The 20,544-nt window shown below is 43.2% G+C and overlaps 1 protein-coding gene across 1 annotated transcript; it reads left to right on the top strand.

Annotated features, from left to right (window-relative positions):
* Positions 1 to 4,886: 4,886 nt before the first annotated feature.
* Positions 4,887 to 13,197, top strand: LOC308059800 (DNA repair endonuclease XPF-like; the record flags this gene model as incomplete). The annotated part of the gene is given in 7 exon segments (XM_080377679.1): positions 4,887 to 5,120; positions 6,181 to 6,361; positions 6,701 to 6,829; positions 7,385 to 7,489; positions 8,663 to 8,862; positions 8,864 to 8,957; positions 8,960 to 13,197. Coding segments are annotated over 7 exon segments (993 nt in total), but the record flags the coding sequence as incomplete, so codon positions are not given.
* Positions 13,198 to 20,544: the final 7,347 nt, after the last annotated feature.

Genomic DNA, 20,544 nt, shown 5'->3' with positions numbered 1-20,544 from the left:
AACTGCGTTACTTTGACACACATTTTCCATTATGGTTAACACGCTATGCCTATGCACCATTTTATAATATCTCTGTATAACTTACGTTCTACAAGCTTAGGGACAAGTGACAAAAGGAACCCTTGTTTTTTGCATCGTCCCACTTTTCCTCCGGCCATAGTAAAAACTTTTTAGCATTTTGTCACTTGAAGTACCTTCAAAAGCTTAAATGTCCTGATAAATTCATGTGATAGCATCGAGCTGCACTGTGACTTAACTACTGCTTTGCTGCAATCTCCCACCGGCGATGAGGCACGGATGGCCCGTTAGCAATTACGAGGTGCTCTCTGGGAGGAGTTAGGGGAGACCCAGCACTGCCTGGGTCCTCATTCCCTTACCGGACCCTGTGGAAGGCCACAGTGGTCCCAATTAGAAGGCAACACATGATAACTGAAAGGAGGGGGAAAACCCTTTTCCTGATGTCACATGTGTAGAAAATAGAATATGTGGCTCACTGTCCTGTCCCGTCATATGGCTCTCAGCTTTCTTTCTAGGGCTAGCAATACTTTAAAACACTGTGTAAAAGTTTATTCATGTTAACCATGTCCTCCTTCGGTAACCTGTCCTTTTAGGTCTGCTTGTCTTAAGAGTAAGACACCAGATGTTTATATACATCCTTGAGTTTGTAAAATATGCATAACTGCAAAATCCTTCTAGGAGCTCTGACATCCTGCTGAGTTCTCAGCCATAGTGAGTAAATGCCTGCCCCATCCTTCCGGTAACTTTGGCCTTGGGAACTGGTAGGTCTCAGCTGTATCGGAGTTAGGTACAACAGAGTTACACCCCGATGAATCACATAAACCTGAGACGTCTCACTAGGCAGGAGTCCCCAGACTACGGCCCGTGGGCCGGATACGGCCTCCCAGGGTCCTCGATCCGTCCCCCGGTATTTACAGACCCATACAGCCATGCATGCTACATATTTTTTGCATTAACAAATTACTCCTGATGACTTTTCCCTTCTAAAAGTAGCAATACCTTACTAATCTTTGTCTTGACATGCTTTGGACACTATCTAAATAGCAGTATTATGAAGTAATACCGTTATTAACGCTGCAAAGATTTTGGGAATAGCTTGTGGCCTTTTTGGTTTTATGTAGAAGTTATACATGAAAGATGTTATGGTTAGCAGTTAGCTTTTTCCTCTCGTGTTCTCTTCCCCTTCTGTCCCAACCACCGTTGTTTTTATGTTCTTTTCTAAGCTGGAAACCTTGTCGCACCCTGGAGAGCTAGTAAAATAGATCTCTAAGAGGCAGGGATATAAGAATATTTTACTGTTATCTAAATGTTAACATCTTAATGGCTAAATGTAACTGAATATTGAACACTTAGAAGAATGTAAGTTTCTGCTTCAAAAGATGTATCCCCTTCCTTTTTGTCAATGTATGACAAGCTGTAACCTGTAAAACATTTTGAACTGTTTTATGCTAGACCCAAAGGACACTAGATTTGTCAATTCTTATAATTTCTGGGTTTAAAAAAGGGAACACGTTTTCTGGGCAACTATTTTAATTTCTGTTCTTACCCTTGACGACTCCTTCTTCTGCTTTCTGCCCTACCAAAGAAGGAGGGGGCAGAGAAAGAAAACACACCTTTGGAGTTTGTCAGGATGAAAAGAAGAAGGACACTAAAGATTTTTTAAAAAGTCCTGGCCTATAGTGATCCAGAGCTGTTCCAGGTTTTGAATTGCCACTGGAGGTCAGTGTGACAGCAACTTTGATAGACTTGTGGCTTCATTTTAAAAGTCAGGTAACACCTGGTCATGCTGGAAACATCTGTGTGTGAAATTGCAGGACAAAATCCACAAAAAATTGTAATAGTGTTTCTTGAGGAGTTAACATATAAAAACTGTTTCTAGGCATTATAAATGCTGTGTATAGAATCGGTGTACAACCACTTGTGAATTAGTATCTGATGAACTCATAAATTCAGTGAAATGAAGATAAGAAATTATCACTGCAGTAAAGAAGAATTATTCCTGGTGGTTTTGGCCAAATAGAAATTATGTACTTAATAGCATGGTAAAACCGATGCAAGTTGGTATAGTAAACGGTGGCAGATTGTTTCTACCGAGGCTTACACAGCAGTATGGATGCACTTCATAAGCTGAGATATGTTGGCTGACAGTAGGGAAGTATTATGATAAACACCTAGTCTTGCTGATCTCTTTACAAATTCTGTATCTCCTGTAATGTCCTTTGAGTCACATCTTGACAAACGAAGATGCTCAGAAACGAGTATTATTATGTCTTTAAAAATTTGCTTCACAGGAGAGATGTAAAAGTATCTAGGTAGAAAAATACCTTTTAGTGGATTATTCCATGACTCGATCATGAATGGCTAGCAGTTATTTGGAAGTTTTTTTCTTATAGATGCCTTTGCATTTGCAAAGCAAAGGCATATTAAAATCAATGCTTGGGTGCCAAGTTGAAGGAACTTGTAAAAATTAAATGCACTGTACATTTGTCAGCTTCTGTAGGTACAAGGTAAAACTTGTGATGTTAGATGTCCTTTACTTCCATTTCAGAAAGGCATTTATTATTCCACTGGAAATTGCGAATGGTTAAAAGTACCCCATAGGACTCGCCTCACTAGGGCGAGAGTGAAGAACTGTAATGCGCTATTTAGCACAAGCATCGGGAAGCCTTTGTTTTAACAGGTCTTGGCTGAGTGGAGTGTAAATCCCTGAAGTATGCACCTCAAATGCCTGGTGTAGTTAAACTACTGTTTCACTTCTCTACCAAAATGTGCACGATAAATCTTTTTTTCCCTAATATACCCATAGCCATGAAGAAAATTGGAGGTGTATTCATACATTTGGCGGTTGTTTCTATCCTCAAGTGTGAAAATGTATGTCACAAGAAGGGGGAAGCAAAATGTTTTCCAAAGTTCTTTGATTATGTAAATACGTGAACTGTTACAAATGAAACTTACTTGACAACTCTGTAATTCTAGAACTTCTCTAACGAAATAATACAAATGTCACAATTTTGAACATAGCAAACTTGCTTTGTTGTAATAGCATGTTATGTCTTATATTCACTTTTACTCCTTTTAAAAGGCTCAGGTTCAAATTTTGCTTTAGGACTAAAGAATTTTCTAAGTTATATCCTGCCACTCAAAGTTTGTTTTGGTTTGGTGAGTTTTGGGGTTTTTTTGCTAAAGATGCATCGTGAACCCCGTACTGTTGTTTGGGGATTCCATGGCACTGAAACTGAGGAATGGCTTGGTTTGAACCCTCAAAAGTTTGTTCTACTGTCGCTTTAGAATATCTAAATTCCTATTGTACTCTATTTAAGAAAAAAATGTTAAAAGACAGTTTTGAGGAAAAAGCTATAAAAAATTGGACTTTACTTTTTTGTAACTTGAAAACCTTTTATTCTGCCAGGCATTTTGGTATAGAAAGTGCACAGAATCATTGAATCCTGTCAGGAGGCATTTATCTTACGACTTTATCGCCAGAAGAACAAGCGAGGTTTCATTAAAGCTTTTACAGATAATGTGGTTGCATTTAACGCTGGCTTTTGCCATGTGGAAAGAGTGATGGGAAATCTTTTTGTCAGGAAACTTTATCTGTGGCCAAGGTAAGGTACCTCTTCATTTCACTGGAGAGTTAAATTTACCAAAACAAACAAAAAAAAAATTAAGGGTGTTACAATGGGCTCATAAGACAATGAGGTGTATGCAGTCACGCTACTAATCTGTGTTTCTTCTTGTATTTCCAAACAAATTTAATTCCTTTTTTGACAGAAGAAGTGTAAAGACCCTAAACTTCTGTATTTTTTAAAATAGCCCCAAACTAAGTCTGTAAGGGCTGAACCTTATGGTATAGCTGTCCTTTTAGCCAACAGAGATCACAGCGGAAAGTGACATTCTTAATAGCTTAAGAAAAACTGCACTTACAGATTATTTAAGCTGTGAAGTAACAGAAGTACAGGCTCTCAAATCTGCCATTCACGGAGGTATTTGTTTCCAGCTGTGATGAAACTCCATGGGTTTCTTTCTACATGTCATATTTTTTTAATCATCTTTTCCATGTATGTTGTGTATGAAGAATATTTCTTGATCACTGATAGAAACCAGATTGCCAAGTTTGTGACGTGCATGAGGTCTTTTAGGAGCAGAGCCACAAACGGAATTGGGCACTTTAGCTGATCACCCATTCAGTGCTCTTGCATTGGGCCAAGGAGGTCTGCTCATTTGTTCCTTTAGTCCGGAATGTGTTTCACTTTATCTTAATGTACTGTTACTCTGCATTGTAAACCCTTAACAGTCTTTCTTTCGGTATCACAAAGCAGAAGTAGACATACATAGGATACAAGAGGTTGAATAGAAGCTCTCTTTAAACTTTCTTCCTTGGCTTCTGAACCATGCAGAGACCTGGGGGTGCAGCATGCAGTAAGGGAAACACCTGTTGAGTCTGGGGTCAGCAGACATGGCATTTTCTGAGTCTGTTCAGTTAGTAAAAGTCAGGTAGCATCTCTATACCTGTACAGCTGGATTGGCTGTAAGGGCTGTGTGTTAACAAGGACCTGCTGGCTTATGATCAGAAGCTAGGAACATCACAGAATCTGCTAGTGGAACCATGTGATTCCAAAGGATTTATGAACCCATTCCAGTTTCTCCCTGATGAGATTTTTTTTTTAGTTTTACTTTAATATTTGTTATGTGTAATAATGATGTAGGATGTAGTGCGGTAACTTTCTAGATGGTTTTCTGAGGCTGTTCCTAAGATTGCAGTCTTCAGATCGGTAGAAAATGATTTTGCAATTAACTTCTTTGTTTAAAGTAATTGTAGTTTATACAAACTTCTGAATAGTTGTAGGTCAAGCAGACAATACATGTGAATCTTAATAAGCTGTTTTCCTCTTGGATTTCATATAGCAGTGAACTCATTTTTAGAGAAGCATAAACCTGAAGTGGTGGAAATACATGTGTTGATGACACCTGCTATGCTTGCTATTCAGACTTTGATCCTGGACATTCTGAATGCATGTCTGAGAGAACTCAAATGTTACAATCCAGCTCTTGAAGTAGAAGATCTATCTTTAGAAAATGCTATTGGTAAACCTTCTGACAAGGTAACCATTTTGATTGTTCTGCTGTATCTAACTCAAGGGATGTAGATCTTCAAACTCTCTACTATGCAAACAAAAATACTATTTGTAAGATAAATAACCAGCAGCAATTGAGTATTATCCCATGATATGTTTATTACTGGTACAAGGAGAGAAACTGTGTTAATCCGTGATGGTGATGATACAGTTGCCAGTAGGGGTTTTGGTGTATTGGTATTATTGTTCTTTCTTTGTTTCCGAAGTCTCTATGGTAAGAACATCCTGATTCATGGTTGGTGTATTATGATGATAAAGATATGTGCAATTTCAGCTCAAAATACTTTAGAGATAAGTACGCTGTTATTCACACCCACCCCCTTTTTTTCCTCTTGAATTTCCTGCTTGTATTTTTTGTTGTCTCTATTAGGAAGAGCACTGTCTATAATACATAATATACAACAGATGTATGCGTGTGCATCTTTTAATTACTGTGTATGTCATTAATTGTGTGTTATTTTTGGCAGTTCTGCCTTGTTTGGCATACATGCTCTCTGTAGAGTAAAATCCTAAAACAGTGTATTGACATATGGTTGTTACCTGTGATTGGATCTTGATGTAGGGCCTTCTGTACTTTAAATATTTGGAGGTTTTTTTCCTTATGCTCTATAGGTTGCATATCTGTGTAGGACTCATCTTACTTTGAGAATTAAATGACATCGTAATGTTTTTTACTTTACCCAAGTAAAGGATACTAGACTAAAGGCGCAGGCCAGTACCAGTAAAATAAGGGGGGTTTTACTTTACCAGTATTTTATAATTATATGGAAAGTATGAACTGAAGGCATTAAATTATATACATCTGCTAATTGCTGAAATGTTTTACATAAAGGCATCTATATTATGTTAACTTTGCAAAAGATTATTAGTTATCAAAAGAAATACCTCGCTATCGCATCCTTAATTGAGTGTTTAATCACTTTGGGAAACAAGTGACACCCCCTGAAGGAAATAAAAAATGTCCATTCTTATCTCTGTTAGTATACAATGTATTTGACATCCTGAACTCTCAAATTTATATTTCTAGATGATACATCGCTATCTAGATCCTCTGTGCCATCAACTTGGAGCTAAGACAAAATCTTTGGTCCAGAATTTGAAGATACTACGTACTTTGCTACTGTATCTAACTCGGTATGTTTGTGTCGCTTTCCTTAACCTTCTAGAGTCACTGAAAGCAAGTGAAAAAGCTTTCGGTGAGAATTCAGGTAAACACTGAATAACCATACAAGTTAATGCATGGAACAGTGAAATGTTGATGTCTTTAATTAACATTCCCAAATATATGAAGGTATCTAATTAGGTTTTATATAACCAGCCTTAAGGACGTAGTTTTTTATTGACAGGTAATGCTTTCATCTTCCCACTTAACTGCTGTTACTTAAGTGTAAGATTTGCATCACATTTCTGTCTTCTATTAAGCTAGTAATTGCATAGCAAGCAGGTAGCACAGGTATTCCAGATAGATTCGGGTTTTTTACCGCAAAGGGTTGAAACACATACGCTTCGCAAATGTCAAACTACTACTGCTTTCTTTTCCCCTTTAGGTTGGCTGTTTCTTGACTCCAGTACTTCCATGTTTGTAAATGCTAGAGCTAGAGTTTATTGCATTGCAGATGAGAAACTGAATCAGAAAGGCAAAGCCTCTGAAAAAAGTGATGGAAAGAAGGAAAATAGTACTGATCCATTCCTAATGTTAAGTTAGAGAGTATCACACAATTTCAAATGCTCTACATATTATTACTTGTGCTGTGGTTCCCTATGTGATCTTACACAGCTCAAGATCTCAATCTGTTAGCTGGGTTGAGACATAATCTTAATTCAGAAAGCATATCATAACATAAAAAAGTCATGAAGTAAGGGGTTCTTCTAAGTTTGCTCAGGTGATCATTGGAAGAGCTTTTATGGAGCTGTTGAATTACATTGGTATTTAGCTTGATCTTTTTTATGTGAACAGGTAGGAGGCTGCCATTGCTTTCATTAAAAAAATATATATTTGGGACTTCCAGAATTGAAGAATGAGTGAATATTTTAACTTTTTGCTTCATTAATGCACTTCACCCCATTTTAAAATATGAGTGATCTCCAACCCATTACCATAACAAGTTGCATATGTAGGTGTTGAATATTGTATTTGCCAACAACCATCACACGACTGACATCTAACCCTTAAAGTTCTGAAGCATATTTTGGCTTTAAGAGCTGCTATGTTCAATCTTACTTTGTTTCAGAACTGAAGAGGGAATTGGTCCTAGAAAGTAACCCCAAATGGCAAGCTTTGAGAGAAGTCCTGAAGGAGTTTGAAAATAAGAACAGTGAAGACCTTGGTGGTCCAGGTGAGAGAATACCAAATTATGTAAGTTTTCACAGTACAGCTACTTTTTACCTCTACTTGACTTTTGAGAGAAGGAACCTAACTCTTTACTGTAGTTTTATTAAAGAGCTAGTTTTAAAGTTCATGATTTCTGGACTTAAGGAGTTTTTGTACATATGTACATAAACTCTGTAAAACCATTTAGTTTTACTTAAACTCCTGTTTAGTTCTTGCTCTAAAAGAGAAATGCCGTTGGTTACTATGCAATACCGTTTAGGAAAAAAACTGTGTAATTAAGAAAAAATATTTTAACTTATATTTCAATTTTGTAATGATACCTTGGTTTCAAAACCAGTAAAACTAATAATGTAGAAATTTATAATGATCGAGGTAACGTTCGGGTTTGAAAAAAAAATGAAAAATAGGACTTTGTCTTATGCCCTTTCCATCTTACACATTCTTGTTATGCACCTCAAAATTCACTTCTCCAGGAGATGCACTTAAATGGGGTAGAGACTAGAAGGCAAGTGTGTCTCTGACTGCTCTGCTGCCTTTCCTATTTTAGGGCTTTCACCCCCTTAAATTTCACAGAGTTTTATTTTAGGAAACATTAAGGGTAAAAAAGTGCTCTTTTCTCCCACCCACAGTGTTCTGACTCTGGAAAAGAACTGGCTCTTGCGCCTGGTGTTGTAGGAGTTTATCTGAGTCAGCTCGTGGAGAATTTTTTCAAGGCCCACAAATGTCAATAGTACTGTGTGAAACATGTATTTTTTTAGAATCTTCAACCCAACTGACAAAGGCTGAAAATTAGAATGGTCTAAATTAAGTTCTCTCTTATTCCAGGTTTAAAAAGAAAAAAAAAAAAAAGAAAAATAGTTGTCCAAGTATGTTTCAATACATGCTATGTCTGCCTTGTCTCAAGTAAGGTTTTCATTCTTACCACCTATTCGGATGGTGTAAGAATAAAGAATGCTGAACCTATCCACTAACCTTCTCTACTCTTGTTTGGTACAAAATGGCATGCAGTTTACTCCCTGAAAGTCCAAAAAAGGAACTGTGACAACCAAATGTAAAGGCATTTGGCGCAGGCATGCTTCTAGGATCATTAAAAACAATTTGCTCAAGAGAAATCTTGTAGCTGGGTAAGAAATACAGCACAAGAGATTATAAACGTGGTACTGTTCCTTGACTGCAGGGCAAGTGCTTATTTGTGCCAGTGATGACCACGCTTGTGCACAGCTCAGGGAGTACACTATTGCTGGAGCAGCAGCTTTTTTAACAAGACTGTGTAACAAAACCTTTGGAAAGGATGAGAAAACTGGAGAAGTGTGTATTAAGGACAGAAAAGCTCTCAAGTCGAAAGGAAATACCAGGCCAGACACGGCACCTCAAGCCCAAAAAAGTCAGACTCACGGCTTCTTCAAAACAAAATAAATTCAAGAAGCAGCAAGACCAGACTATAATCCAAATGATAGGGAAGACTGAGGAGAAAAGAGAGAAGAGTTAGGGATGGAAGATAACAAAGAAGATACCTCTTCTTAAACATCTTATATTTTTTTAACATCTTAAAGCTGTGCCTTGCCAAGTGACTTCCAAAGCAGGCTCTGGAGCCTTTCAACAAGACAGTGAAATCTGGAGTCACAAGGGAACTCTGTGCCAGCTCTGTCAGTACAACTGAGCTCTCTGATAAAGTACAACACCATACAGAAATGTAAGTGGGTTTAAACCTCAGCCTCGTTTACAATCTAGAAAAATAATACTGCCCGACTGGACGCGCTGGTTTAAGTGCCCAGCAGGCCTGGCTGCATAACCACGAGGGACCACCAACTCCTTGCGCTTGCCCTTTGTAATACTTTTTACAGAGAGGCAGCAATCGCGGGCAGGGGGTGGGTTGGGGTGGGAGGGCTTTTCAGCCGCCGGCTTGCTTTCCTTCCCTTGCCCGCTCGCAGGGGCTGAAGAGGCTCCTGAGCCGCCCCCTGCGACAGCGTTACCGCAGGCCCCAAGGCAGCCTCTGCGGCCCCAGCCCGCTGCCACGGCCCAGCCAGCGGCTGGGGGAAAGACAAAGCCCCGCACAGAGCTGCGGCGGCTGCAGCGGCTGCCCGGGCACCCGGAGGCGGCGGGGGGGCGGCGGGGCGCCGCGGGCTGACCCCCCTCCCGGGCGCCGCCGCCGCTCCTCACCGCCTCGCTGAGGCAGCAGCGCAGCTCCGAGAAATAAAAAAGGCAGCACCGTGAGGCGCCCGCTGACCACTGTCACTGCCGGGGAGACGGGAACCGCCGGTCCCCGGCCGGGCCGCCCGCCCGCCTCAGCCCGCCGCCGCCGCCAGGCGCTCCCTGCCGCGGCCGAGCGCCGGCCCGCCACGTGACAACCAGCCGGCCGCTGCCCGCCGGCCCCGCCCGGGCTCGCCCGCCGGCCCCGGCCGCCCGCAGCCCGACCGCTCACCCAGCGCCGCCGCGCGCCCCGGCCCGCAACTCTCCCAGGCTCCCGGGGAACGTCTCGCGCCGCCCCAGGGTGCCGCGCGGGCCGGAAATGAACCCCCCTTCCGGGGCCGGCCCGGGCCCGCCGCCGGCCCCGCCCCCGCCCCGCCGGGCAGCGCGGCCCGGAGCCGGCCGAGGAGGGGCTGGGGCTCCCGCTCTGCGCCGGGGCGGGCGGGGGCTCGGTGCCGCCGCGGGCTTCTCCGGGCCTGCCGGCCCCCGGGGCTCTGCGGGGGCCACCGGCGGGGTGCGGGCTGTGCCGAGAGCGGCTACCGGGGGGTGGAGAGGCAGGCGGAGGTAACACCCCGCTCCCTTGCTCCACCTTCCAGCCCTACCGTGTGCTCTGCACCCCTTCATTCTGGTAACACCTCACTTTCCCGTCACAGGGAACGGCTGCCTCTGAACTCAAGAAGTTAAATCGTGCAACAGCTCATAATAGCTTACTTGTGCAAGGAAGAACCTCGCATACGCTCTTCCTATGCCACATATTTACACCACTCGCTTTTTTGTACTCAAAAAGTGCAGTCCTGCAAAGTCTCTTCTATTTAAAAAAAAAAATTTAACATTGCTTTTGCTAACAGTTGCTTCCAAATGCAAACAAAGCAAATGCACCCCCTTACCCACAGCAAAACAGAATGCATCTCTGGGGAGGGCACAAGACAAGGAACCCTGTGATGCTGCAGCTGTTCCGCTGCAGGAAAAGGAGGTTCAGAGGCTGCTCCAGCTTCTGAGCTTCCACAACAGCAGCTTTGGGCTCCCAGACCACAGCCGCCAAGGAGTCAGAGAGCTCTCGGAGAAGGCAGCTGCTGGCTGGTGTTTGCACAGCACACAATACAGTCCTGGCTGCATTTCCCAGCTGGGTCTGCAGAAGGGACACCTGAAAGAGGCAAAGACCAAGCTCAGACAAGCCCACGCTGTTAGAACCTTCCGCAGCTCCACCTCCACGGTACCAGCTAATACAACTGCCCAACATTCTTGTGGAAGCTGAGTAAGCTCAGTTTTGCTTAGCTAACGACTACAAAATCGGTCTCCTCAAGCAAGCAGTGGAGTCATAGTGTACTACGTAGTGTGTCCAGGGAAAAAGCATGTCTGACATCCTGCTCTTGTGTCTGAGCTCCAGCAACTATCAAATTAGTTGTCCACTATAAAAGTTGAAGGGAAAGTCTCGTGTTTCCCCTGTTCCAGCCCTGTAGTCCTGCTACTTCCTTTTCTATTTGGTGAGCACAAGGACCATTGAGCTGACTGGACTGACCAAATAGCGAGTCTTCCCTCCAAAAAGACCGTTACTATAGTCATAGAGCAAACACCCTAAAAATCATTGTTCTTGTTGTTCCTTTGTATGGGGAAATAGTTAAAGAACCGTATAGATCTGTGCTAGAAAACTGAGGACATCTACTTACAGGTAGTATGGTAAAACTTTCTTACTGATTCAAAACCATCCATCCAAGACACAAACTGAGGAAAAACTTGTGCTGCCAGCAGCAGAGCGTTGGTAGTGGGTATGTCCAGAAGAGATTCCTGACACCTTCCTCTTGTGTCCTAGTGTTCCGTCTGGGCTGTCATCTGTTAAAGGAGAAATTCACACAGATGTAGGTACCACTAGGCTTGCTTTAGTCACAGTTCAGAGCTGGGCCCTGAGAGAGAAGTTTAGAACCATCAGGAATGAATAGAAAAGTGTTTTCTGAAGGTGCTGCCACAGGGGTGTGGGAGAACATGGAGGAGAATGTGTCTGGGCAGTGTCTCAGCATCACTTGTTCTACAAAACGTTGCTGCCCTGCTGTAAAACAACCTCAAGTATGGTGTTCAGTCCGGGACCTGAATATCAGTATCTCTGGAAGGGATGTTTTGGAGAAAAGCTCTTGAGAATTTCAAGGCAATTCAGAACTTTCAGAGTAAAATTTCAGTTGTGAAGGACTTCAACTTCCTCAAGTATATATAAATACACAGTGGCCAGAATGACAGTGGTAGTTTACAGAATCATAGAATGGTTTGTGTTGGAAGGGACCTTTAAAAGTGCACTAGTCCAGCCCCCCTGCAGGAAGCAGGGGTATCTTCAACTAGATCAGGTTGCTTACAACCCTGTCCACCCTGACCTTGAATGTTCCCAGGCACGGGGCATCTGCCATGTCTCTGAGCAACCTCTCCCAGTGTTTCACCACCCTCGTCATAAAAAAATTATTCTATCTACTCTGATTCTACCCTCTTTCAGTTTAAAACCACTAAGCCTTGTCCTATTGCTACAGGCCCCACTAAAACATCTGTCCCCATCTTTCTTACAAGCCCCCTTTAAGTACTGAAAGGCCACAATAAGGTCTCCCCAGAGCCTCTTCTCCGGGCTGAACAACCCCAATTCTCGCAGCCTGTCTTAGGGGAGGTGCTCCGGCCCTCTGATCGTTTCTGTGGCTCTCCTCTGGACCTGCTTTGCCAAGGACTCCGGAGCCGGATGCGGTACTCCAGGTGGGTGTCACGAGATCAGAGGGTCAGAGTCGCTTCCCCCGACCTGCTGGTCATGCTTCATTGGGTGCGGCCCAGGATATGGTCAGCTTTCTGCCCTGCGAGCACAGGTTGCTGGCTTGTGTCCATTTTTTGACCCACCGGTACCCCCAAGTCCCTCTCTGCAGGCCCGCTGTTACTCCCTTCATGGCGGATGTGCAGTAGCGGTACTGGCAACCTAAGGGCAGCGCATGCGCAGACCTGGCCTGACGTGGGCGAATGGGGCCTCGAGCTGTGCATGCGCAGAAGCGGCCCGGTGCCGAGGAGCACGCGTTCGAGCCCCGCAAGGGCAGAACCGTGCCGAGCGAGGGGGAATTGAAACCGTGGAGCGGCGCAGCCGCTCCGTACCCCCGCGGTCTCCAGGCTGGGGGGCTTCCCGCTAGGGGCGGGGACTTTGCAGCAGCGAGCACCCGCAGGCTGCCTTTGTCCCGGGGCTGCAGCAGCGCTGTAGTTCCGTCTTCCCGTGCCGAGCGCGCGCTGGCAACGTGCTCGGGGGACCGCAGTGGCGGCTCCTTACCGGGAGCCAGCGGCGGGTACCGCGGTACCACCCTACAGGCAGTGCGGGATCGCGACGCTGTTAACGGCCGGCAGCTCAGGGGGGAGGCGCCATCGCGCATGCGCGGCGCCAGGACTGCAGTACCGACCTTTGGCCGCCAGCTGGCAGCAGCGCTCCACCGAGTCTGTGCTGGGCACTGCCCTGGAGAGCACTGGCCGGGATCTCAGCCCAGTTTGACAGGATTCCTGTGCAGAAGTCCTCTACAGGCCAGGTACCGCCATCTGACTATGCCACACAAGGAAAAAAACTAACTTCAAGGGGCTAGTAAAGCTCTTGTTTCTCGGTTAGGAGAGTTGATGATAACTGCTTATTAGCAACAGTAATGAACAATGGAATGGGACTAAGGGAATGAACAGAGGAAAGGAAACAACAGATTTTACAAGGAAGCATGCATATAATTTGTCAGGTGGAAGAGCAGTATGCTTTGTGTGTGTATGGGGGGAGGGAGGGGGTTAAACAAAATCCATCATAAAGGTAGCTCCCAAACACTTTTTCTCTTTGGAAAGTCTAGAAAGAAATATTTCCACTATCGTAGAGTCCTGTGCAGAGTGTAGTTGAAATGCATTGTCTACACCAAGATAACTAAAAATATCATGCAATTATATCTTATTTTCAGCGTTTTGGCATTACAGGCACCTTTTTTGACCTGACCCCGTGCCAGAAGCGAGGGTTCAGAGCATTAAGCCTCTGACCTAAAGCCCACTGAAGTGAGAGGTAAACCCCCTGGCTGTCTGGCCTTGTCCTCAGTAACCACAGAGGACCTTGCGATGAAGTCCTTGTATCCCTTGAACTGGTCCAGACCTATTAGATACTTCTCAGAATTTTCTTTAATTCTCACTGAATTCTGTTTTGTGATGTTGACCTTCATTTGCTCTGTTTGTTCAAAACCTTATTTAGTGTGTTTAAGCAATAACGGTTGAGGCCCTGGGCAATTTCTGGGGATTAATGACTGATTGAGAGGGTTGATGGCCTGAGGCAATGATTTAGGGCCATTAACTTAATCCAAAGAAAGTTTCTCAGGATATGTTGTAGGCTGAAGTTGTTGTTGCTTGGCACTCTGCAGCTGTGCCTGAATTGAGGGAGGGTCAATCTATGGGAAAAGCAATTACCTATAAAGTCTGAATTCATTTATTATAAGCTCTAAAAGGCCTGAACTAAAATATGGATAAGGCAGGAAAATGGAAAGGTTTGTTCTGCAGTGTTGTGTGAAAACAAGGCAGCGGACAGTTCCTCTCAAGAGGATTTTACCATCGTAAAAAAAAAAAAAATATGTATTGCAGACCTTCATAAAACAGGTGATTCCAGTTTCTCTTACGGTTTCAAATATTTCAGTATTCAAAAGCATTCCAAAATGGATCTTTCAACCAGAATTGCCTTCCAGAAGTAATTGACGCCCACAACCTTTTAAAATTACGTTCCCAAGTCCTTAAATATTAGCAGAGAGATGTTCAGATGCATGGGAATTAGAGACATTGCTTATGTGTGCATGTAGATCTCCTAATCAAGGTAAGCAGGTGTCACAGGCACTGAATTTATTGCCATACAACTGCTCGAAGTGAGGTTGTGTCCTTATTGCAGTTTACAGGTGGGAGTCATTGTTTGAATGCCCTGCCAAAGATGAAACGAGTTAGCTGCTGAGCATGCAGAATATTCATCCTTGGAGCTTTCCAAAACTTGGCTGGATGAGGCCCTGAGCAACCTGCTCTAACTTCAGAAGTGGCCCTGCTTTGAGCAGGGGCTTGGACTAGATGATTTCCGAAAGTATCTTCCAACATATATTATTCCATGCTTTGCATGCATGTATATGTGGCAAAGGCAGGAGTTGGAAGTTAATCCTGCTGGTCCCACAGGACCTTGAACAAAATAAACACTATATTAGTAGCATAGTAATCTCCTTTAAATCTGTGACTTCCAGTGAGATATGGGCTTCTAAAGTCTTTAGCAGATGCTGAAATCCTTCCCTTAGACACTTTGCTACTTATTTAAGCTAAGGAGATGGATGCAAAACTCAAATTAGTGGTTATGCTTATGGTTTTGTTTTTGCTGGTTTACATAGTTAGTGTTGGCATTTTAGTTTACTTTTGAGATGTTTCTTCACTGAGGGTTCTCTTTTTGGGACAATTTCCTTTCCTGTTTTTCATAGTTGGCCATGGGAACCAATGTGAAGTGGCTTTTGTCAAGGTAAGTGCTCAACAGTGCATTTGAAAATATTCCCAGTGCAAGCAGCAAGACTGTAGTGTAGCATACCTCCACACAAGCCTGCCATTTCAGGTGTGCCGCCACAAGCCAGCCTGTTCTTGTAGAGCATGTGCTCTTTGCACTCCAGCTCCACGGAGCTGCTTTTCTGTTCTTATGCTTCCTATTTTTGTTTCTCTCATGTAATATATTTAATACTTTAGGGTTTCGGTTGGTGGTGCCTGTTACTCTTGACCTGAGATAGGTGTTACAGCTAAGACATGTTTTCAGAAGATGGACACAAGGATTTAATTAAAACTTGAATTGAGCATGCACACATTTTGATGATATTTTCATTTTTTGTTTTCACTCTACTTCTCTTTCTGACTCGATTTGAAAAAGGACATAATGAAACACTAACAATAGATATCTCGTGTGAAAGAGCCATGAATACCAGCTGAGGAATTTTATACCTAGGTTTTTAGCTAGTGTTGCATCCACAAGACTTGGGTGAAAAGAGATCGTTAGCCTATTTGCTGTTTATCCAAACCCAAGCTGCAGCTGAGCTTTTGCCAGGTGTTCAAGAACCATCAAAATGCCAGTTACTGTGCATCTGTTCCCCCTTGATCGTTAAGGCACACTTAGGGAAGTGGAGAAATGTATTACACACACCATATTTTGAGTTTTCTACCTTCTGAATTTCCAGGACCTCTGAAATCTCATCCTTTTGGACTCTGAAGTACAGCATCATGTTTTTTGTGAAACTTTTCTTTACCTTATTGAAACAGAAAAGACAATTGATTGAACATCAAACTTCCGGAAGGCTTTCCCCCCTGACAGCACAGACTTCATTCAAAGAATTATGGACGCTTTTTCCTGTGTTATTTTGAGAGTCTTAAAACTCCTTAATGATACATGTGAACGGCAGACAACATAGAACTGCTCCATATACCATCTGAGTGTTTTTTAGAGCTAAATCACTGCAGTGAATTAAAAAAGTGAATGCTAAACCTTCTGAGAAGTGATTCGAAGCTACTGGATTAATCTTTAATTTTGACCCAAAGAATGCGTTGAGGTGCCTGTTTAAGTAGGGAAGGTCTTGTTTCTCAGTGTAAGAGTTCTTCAATATTTAGCAGACCAGTCTACTTCTGAATGGCTATGCAATGGAGGATGAGGGGCACTCAATGGCTGGTGTCTTTCGTATTCCTTTGTTGCTTTCAGCTGTAGTGATGACTGTCATGTGAAGTTGCAAGGTATTTTTTCTATATGGGATCTATTGAAAAGCAGACAAATTGCATATATATGTGTAGATTAGAACATTGTTTTGTGTCTGTTTCTCTCCAAACATCACCTACATTTATTTTGAGGTCAGCGTGGAAGACAAAGGAAGTTGATAACATTTAGGTAAATTTAACCATAATCAGCAAATGGAGATTTGAGACCACCACTGCCATTCTGTCTGATACACCTAATTATTCTGCTTTACTCTTCAGACTCTTCCAGTTTCTCCTACATCTTCTGGAGTCTTTTGTCTCTTTTTTTTTTTTTTTTTTCCTCTCTCTTTTTTTTTTTTATCTTTTCTCCTTACCACCTTGGTAACTGCACGTTTAATGGCCCTGCTGGGATGTAGAATGCTATCTGTGTTTTGCAGAGATGATCTTGGTTTCATTGTGCAGAGGTTGAATGAAGATATATCCGTTTCTCTTGACAGATACCATTTTCTGTTTTCACTGCTGCTTTGACTGCTTTCCTGAGGAACCAACCCTATGTTGTCATTGTATCTGCATAACAGCAGATAATGAGTTTTGAACTATTGTCTGAAGAGGAAGTTTCTTTTCCTGGTTTCATCTATTCCAGGTGATGGCAGTAAAGGACCTTTGCTCTTTCAGCATATACCATGAAGTAGAGAAAGCTTTCAGACTCCAACCCCATCTCCAAGGCAAAGGACTCCCTTCTTCCTTTCCTGTTTCTTCCTTGCCGCTCCTTATGATATCCATCATGAGATGAAACCCCAGTACGGCTCGGATTGTAGGCTGTTTGGTTTTTTTCTCATTCTTAATAAATAGTAAATATAGTACCTATTTTCCACTTACCTTTCTCTGTATGGGTCTTCCATACTGTATATATCCGCTAGTATAACCTTTCAAGATATTCCATACAGTGCTAGTTTCAGTGTTTGTTTTTGGTCTTAGGATATTTAAAACCACCCCTGGAAGTTTAGCATAGATTGTGTGTTAAGGGACAGAGAGTGTCCCAATAAAGCTGTTTATCTGGGATTTGTCACTCAGGCAGATGGTAACATAGCAATGTCATGTCAAAAGTGTTTTCACAATGAAAAGCCTTGCAGTGAGCCTGGAGTGTACCTTCTGGAACTGGAACAAATCAGCCATTCACAACTAATGTTTTATTGATGGTCTAAAGGAAAGGAGGAAAAAACCGCTGCAGACCGGTAAACACTTACAAATTAATTTGGTGTGACCTTGAAACTTCCTTTCTTAAGCTTGTATTTAATGAGTGTAGGGCAGGATAGAAAAGTGACTATCACCCCACCTCTCAAGTAAGACACGGTAATGCCTGCTGTTAGAGGATGTGTTGTACCTGTGTTTTCAGTTATGCTGGAAAATTCTCTCATGCCATTAGTGGGGGGGAACGAGCCAAATGTTTTCATCATGGCAAAACCAAGGTTGGGAGCACTGGCTGAAATCATCGCTGCTGTAGATTAATCTCAGGAAGCGTACCTGGGTCTATGGAAAGGTAAGGCTTTGTCCATCTCAAACTGTGTGTAGCTTTAAGGCTGGCATGCTGTAATGACAACAGATTCATGTGTTAATTTTGATGGAGAATGAACTTTTGAAGCAAGTCTCCTGGTTGTGTCCTCTTACTGAGCTTTGGTTTGCATTGCAGAGAAGTGTCTCAGAGTGTGAACTGATTTTGGACAAAGCTTAACCGCAATATGTGTTCCAGGAATGTATCTAATGCACTCTGGACACAACAGAGTTGGACTGTGGTTAGCACAAAGGGGAAAATTCTTGAGATATTTTCAGTGTGGATGCCAGATCCCCAGCACCAAGTATTTTGCCTGATAGATCTCCTCCCGTTGGACTGCTTTGCTTGCTAAGGCAGACCCAGCTTGTGTTTCCCTCTGGCAGTGGGAATGTTCACACAACACACGGTGCCAGTGGCTGCCCTGCATGCGTCCCTCAGTTCAGGGGGAAAATTACCTGCGCTTTCTTACTAGTGACCGATGAAGTGTGACTGGGGCTGATAAGTGCACTAACCTGGGCAGGTATATCCCTGTGAAGTTACACAGTTCTAACTGGTATATCCCTTTGCTTTTTGCATCTTGACAGAAGCTACACACACAGCTGTCGACCTTTTCCATGAATTGGTCTTGGTCTTGCTGGTACAGGTTGGTTTTCCTCCCGTGATTCTAATGCAGTGTGTTTCCAGAAACTTACTATTTGGAAACCTCCTTTCTGTTTATCCACAGCCTGTGTTGGACCAAACTTGTGTTCAAAAAACTCCTTATTTTCTGGTCTTTATATGTGCCTCCTGTGTTTCAGCCTCAGCCATTATTTTACTGGCTAATAAGCTAAGTTAATGTAACGTCCCTTAATAAAATGGGGTTTGCTTTCCTCCGGTCCCTTTTCTGCCTCCCATTATGTTCTTCAGCATGGAGAAATGGGAAGAGCTCAGTGTATTGGATAAGGCCCCATAAACTCCTTCCCCGACAGAACTTGTGTTAGTTCTCATCCTTCCTGATAATACTTCATCTGCTCTACCTCAGCGCACGTTTTTCTTCTGCAGAGTGACTTCACAGCATTGATGTGCAGTCACCAGACACTGAACTAGGGTCTCTTCCTTGTCACGTTCAACTGATGTTATTTGCGCTCTGCTTCTTTTTATTTACTTATTTACTTGCTTTTTTACTGCTAGCTTCCCATGCTTGCATTTGGTAGTGTTAGATCTCACTGAGCTTGTAGTATTTCAGTTTTCCAGGCTATCTTTGTTATTTTTCCCCAGCATATTACTGCTTTCATTTCAGTGTATGTCAACTTTGTGCCACTACCAACTTCCTTAGTACCTATATACTCCTTCAGGCAAGGCCATGAGTGGAAATATTAATTAAGACGGTTCCCTAAACCAACCTACTAGGAACTCCAGTAGCAACATTCTTCTAGTCTGAGAATTTTCATTTCAGCTCAGCTGATTGATGTGGCTGATGTAGCCACCTCAGCCTTGCGCGGTGGATAGGGCTACTATGTGTGGCACAGAACTTCAAAAGAAATATTGCAAGAAAAGTGAAATCTGCTCTTTATAAAAAGATTTGTTACTAACGCATGCTGTCAGGCAGCAGCAGGGGCTGGCTGCTGTCTGAGGGGTGGGAAGCTGAGCGTGACAGTGTGGCCAGCCGGGGACCTGGCCCTTGCCACCTGAATGAGACAAACAGGGCAGACCCAGGGCCCGCAGACAAATTCAAGCAAGGGTCGAGGCTGCCTGGCGGGTTTGGGGTGACGAGGCAGGGCCGAGGTCAGGCTGGGAATTCAGTCCACAGGTCAGGGTCTGGACCTGTGTGCTTTGTGGTGGAGCTGGGGGCTGGTTCTCCTCTGGAACTGCTGCCCCTGGGCTGAGACGAAGCAGGTGCCAGGGCCTGTGGTGTGGGAGCTGGCCCCAGAAAAGATTTGGCCAGGGCTATTATAGCCTCCAAGTGCTGGGTCTCTGGCATACATTCAGTTGCTAATCAGGCTTCTAGGTAATTAAAGGTGTGAAAGAAACATACTGTGTATGTAATATGAGGTTATCTGTCCGTGGAAAAGTTTCTTGGATCACATGCCTATAGTTGAAGAGAGCATCTGGGGCCATGTTGCCTCGCTATAACTTCATATGGCACAAAATAATTCTTCCTAGCACAGTCTTCTCAATCCCTATATGCTTCTGGGATGGGGAAAAGAGGAAATAAGGAATTGCAAACTGATTTCTTGTTTGGTGTAGATGAAGGGTTAAAGAGATCTGTTCTTTAATTTGCAGTATAAGGTTTTCTCAGTAGCTGTATGTCTAGGCTGTATGTATGTATACTTACACAACTAAGTCAAGCATGCCCAGGCATGTTTCTGAGCACCAAAACCAACCAATTGACGTGGAATAGCTTTTGCTTCTACTTTTGAACTTCTTGAATATTGACTTCTATGGGAGTACTGTGTTTGCTGCATTTCAATTTGGATTTTGTGAAAACTGGACTCCTATTTGGATGCAGGTGGCCTCAGAAGGAAACTTGTGTTTTATAAAGAATAATAAATGATAGAGAGAGCTGTACAATCACATGTATAGTGTATTGTTTTGGAGAGAGTTTCAGATAGCGATGTGTTTCAGGGTTTTCAGTA

This window comes from Falco punctatus (assembly GCF_963210335.1).
Source record: "Falco punctatus genome assembly, chromosome: 1".
Classification (NCBI taxonomy): domain Eukaryota; kingdom Metazoa; phylum Chordata; class Aves; order Falconiformes; family Falconidae; genus Falco; species Falco punctatus.
The sequence above is the reverse complement of the archived record's forward strand: the minus strand, read 5'-3'. Positions and strand labels throughout refer to the sequence as shown.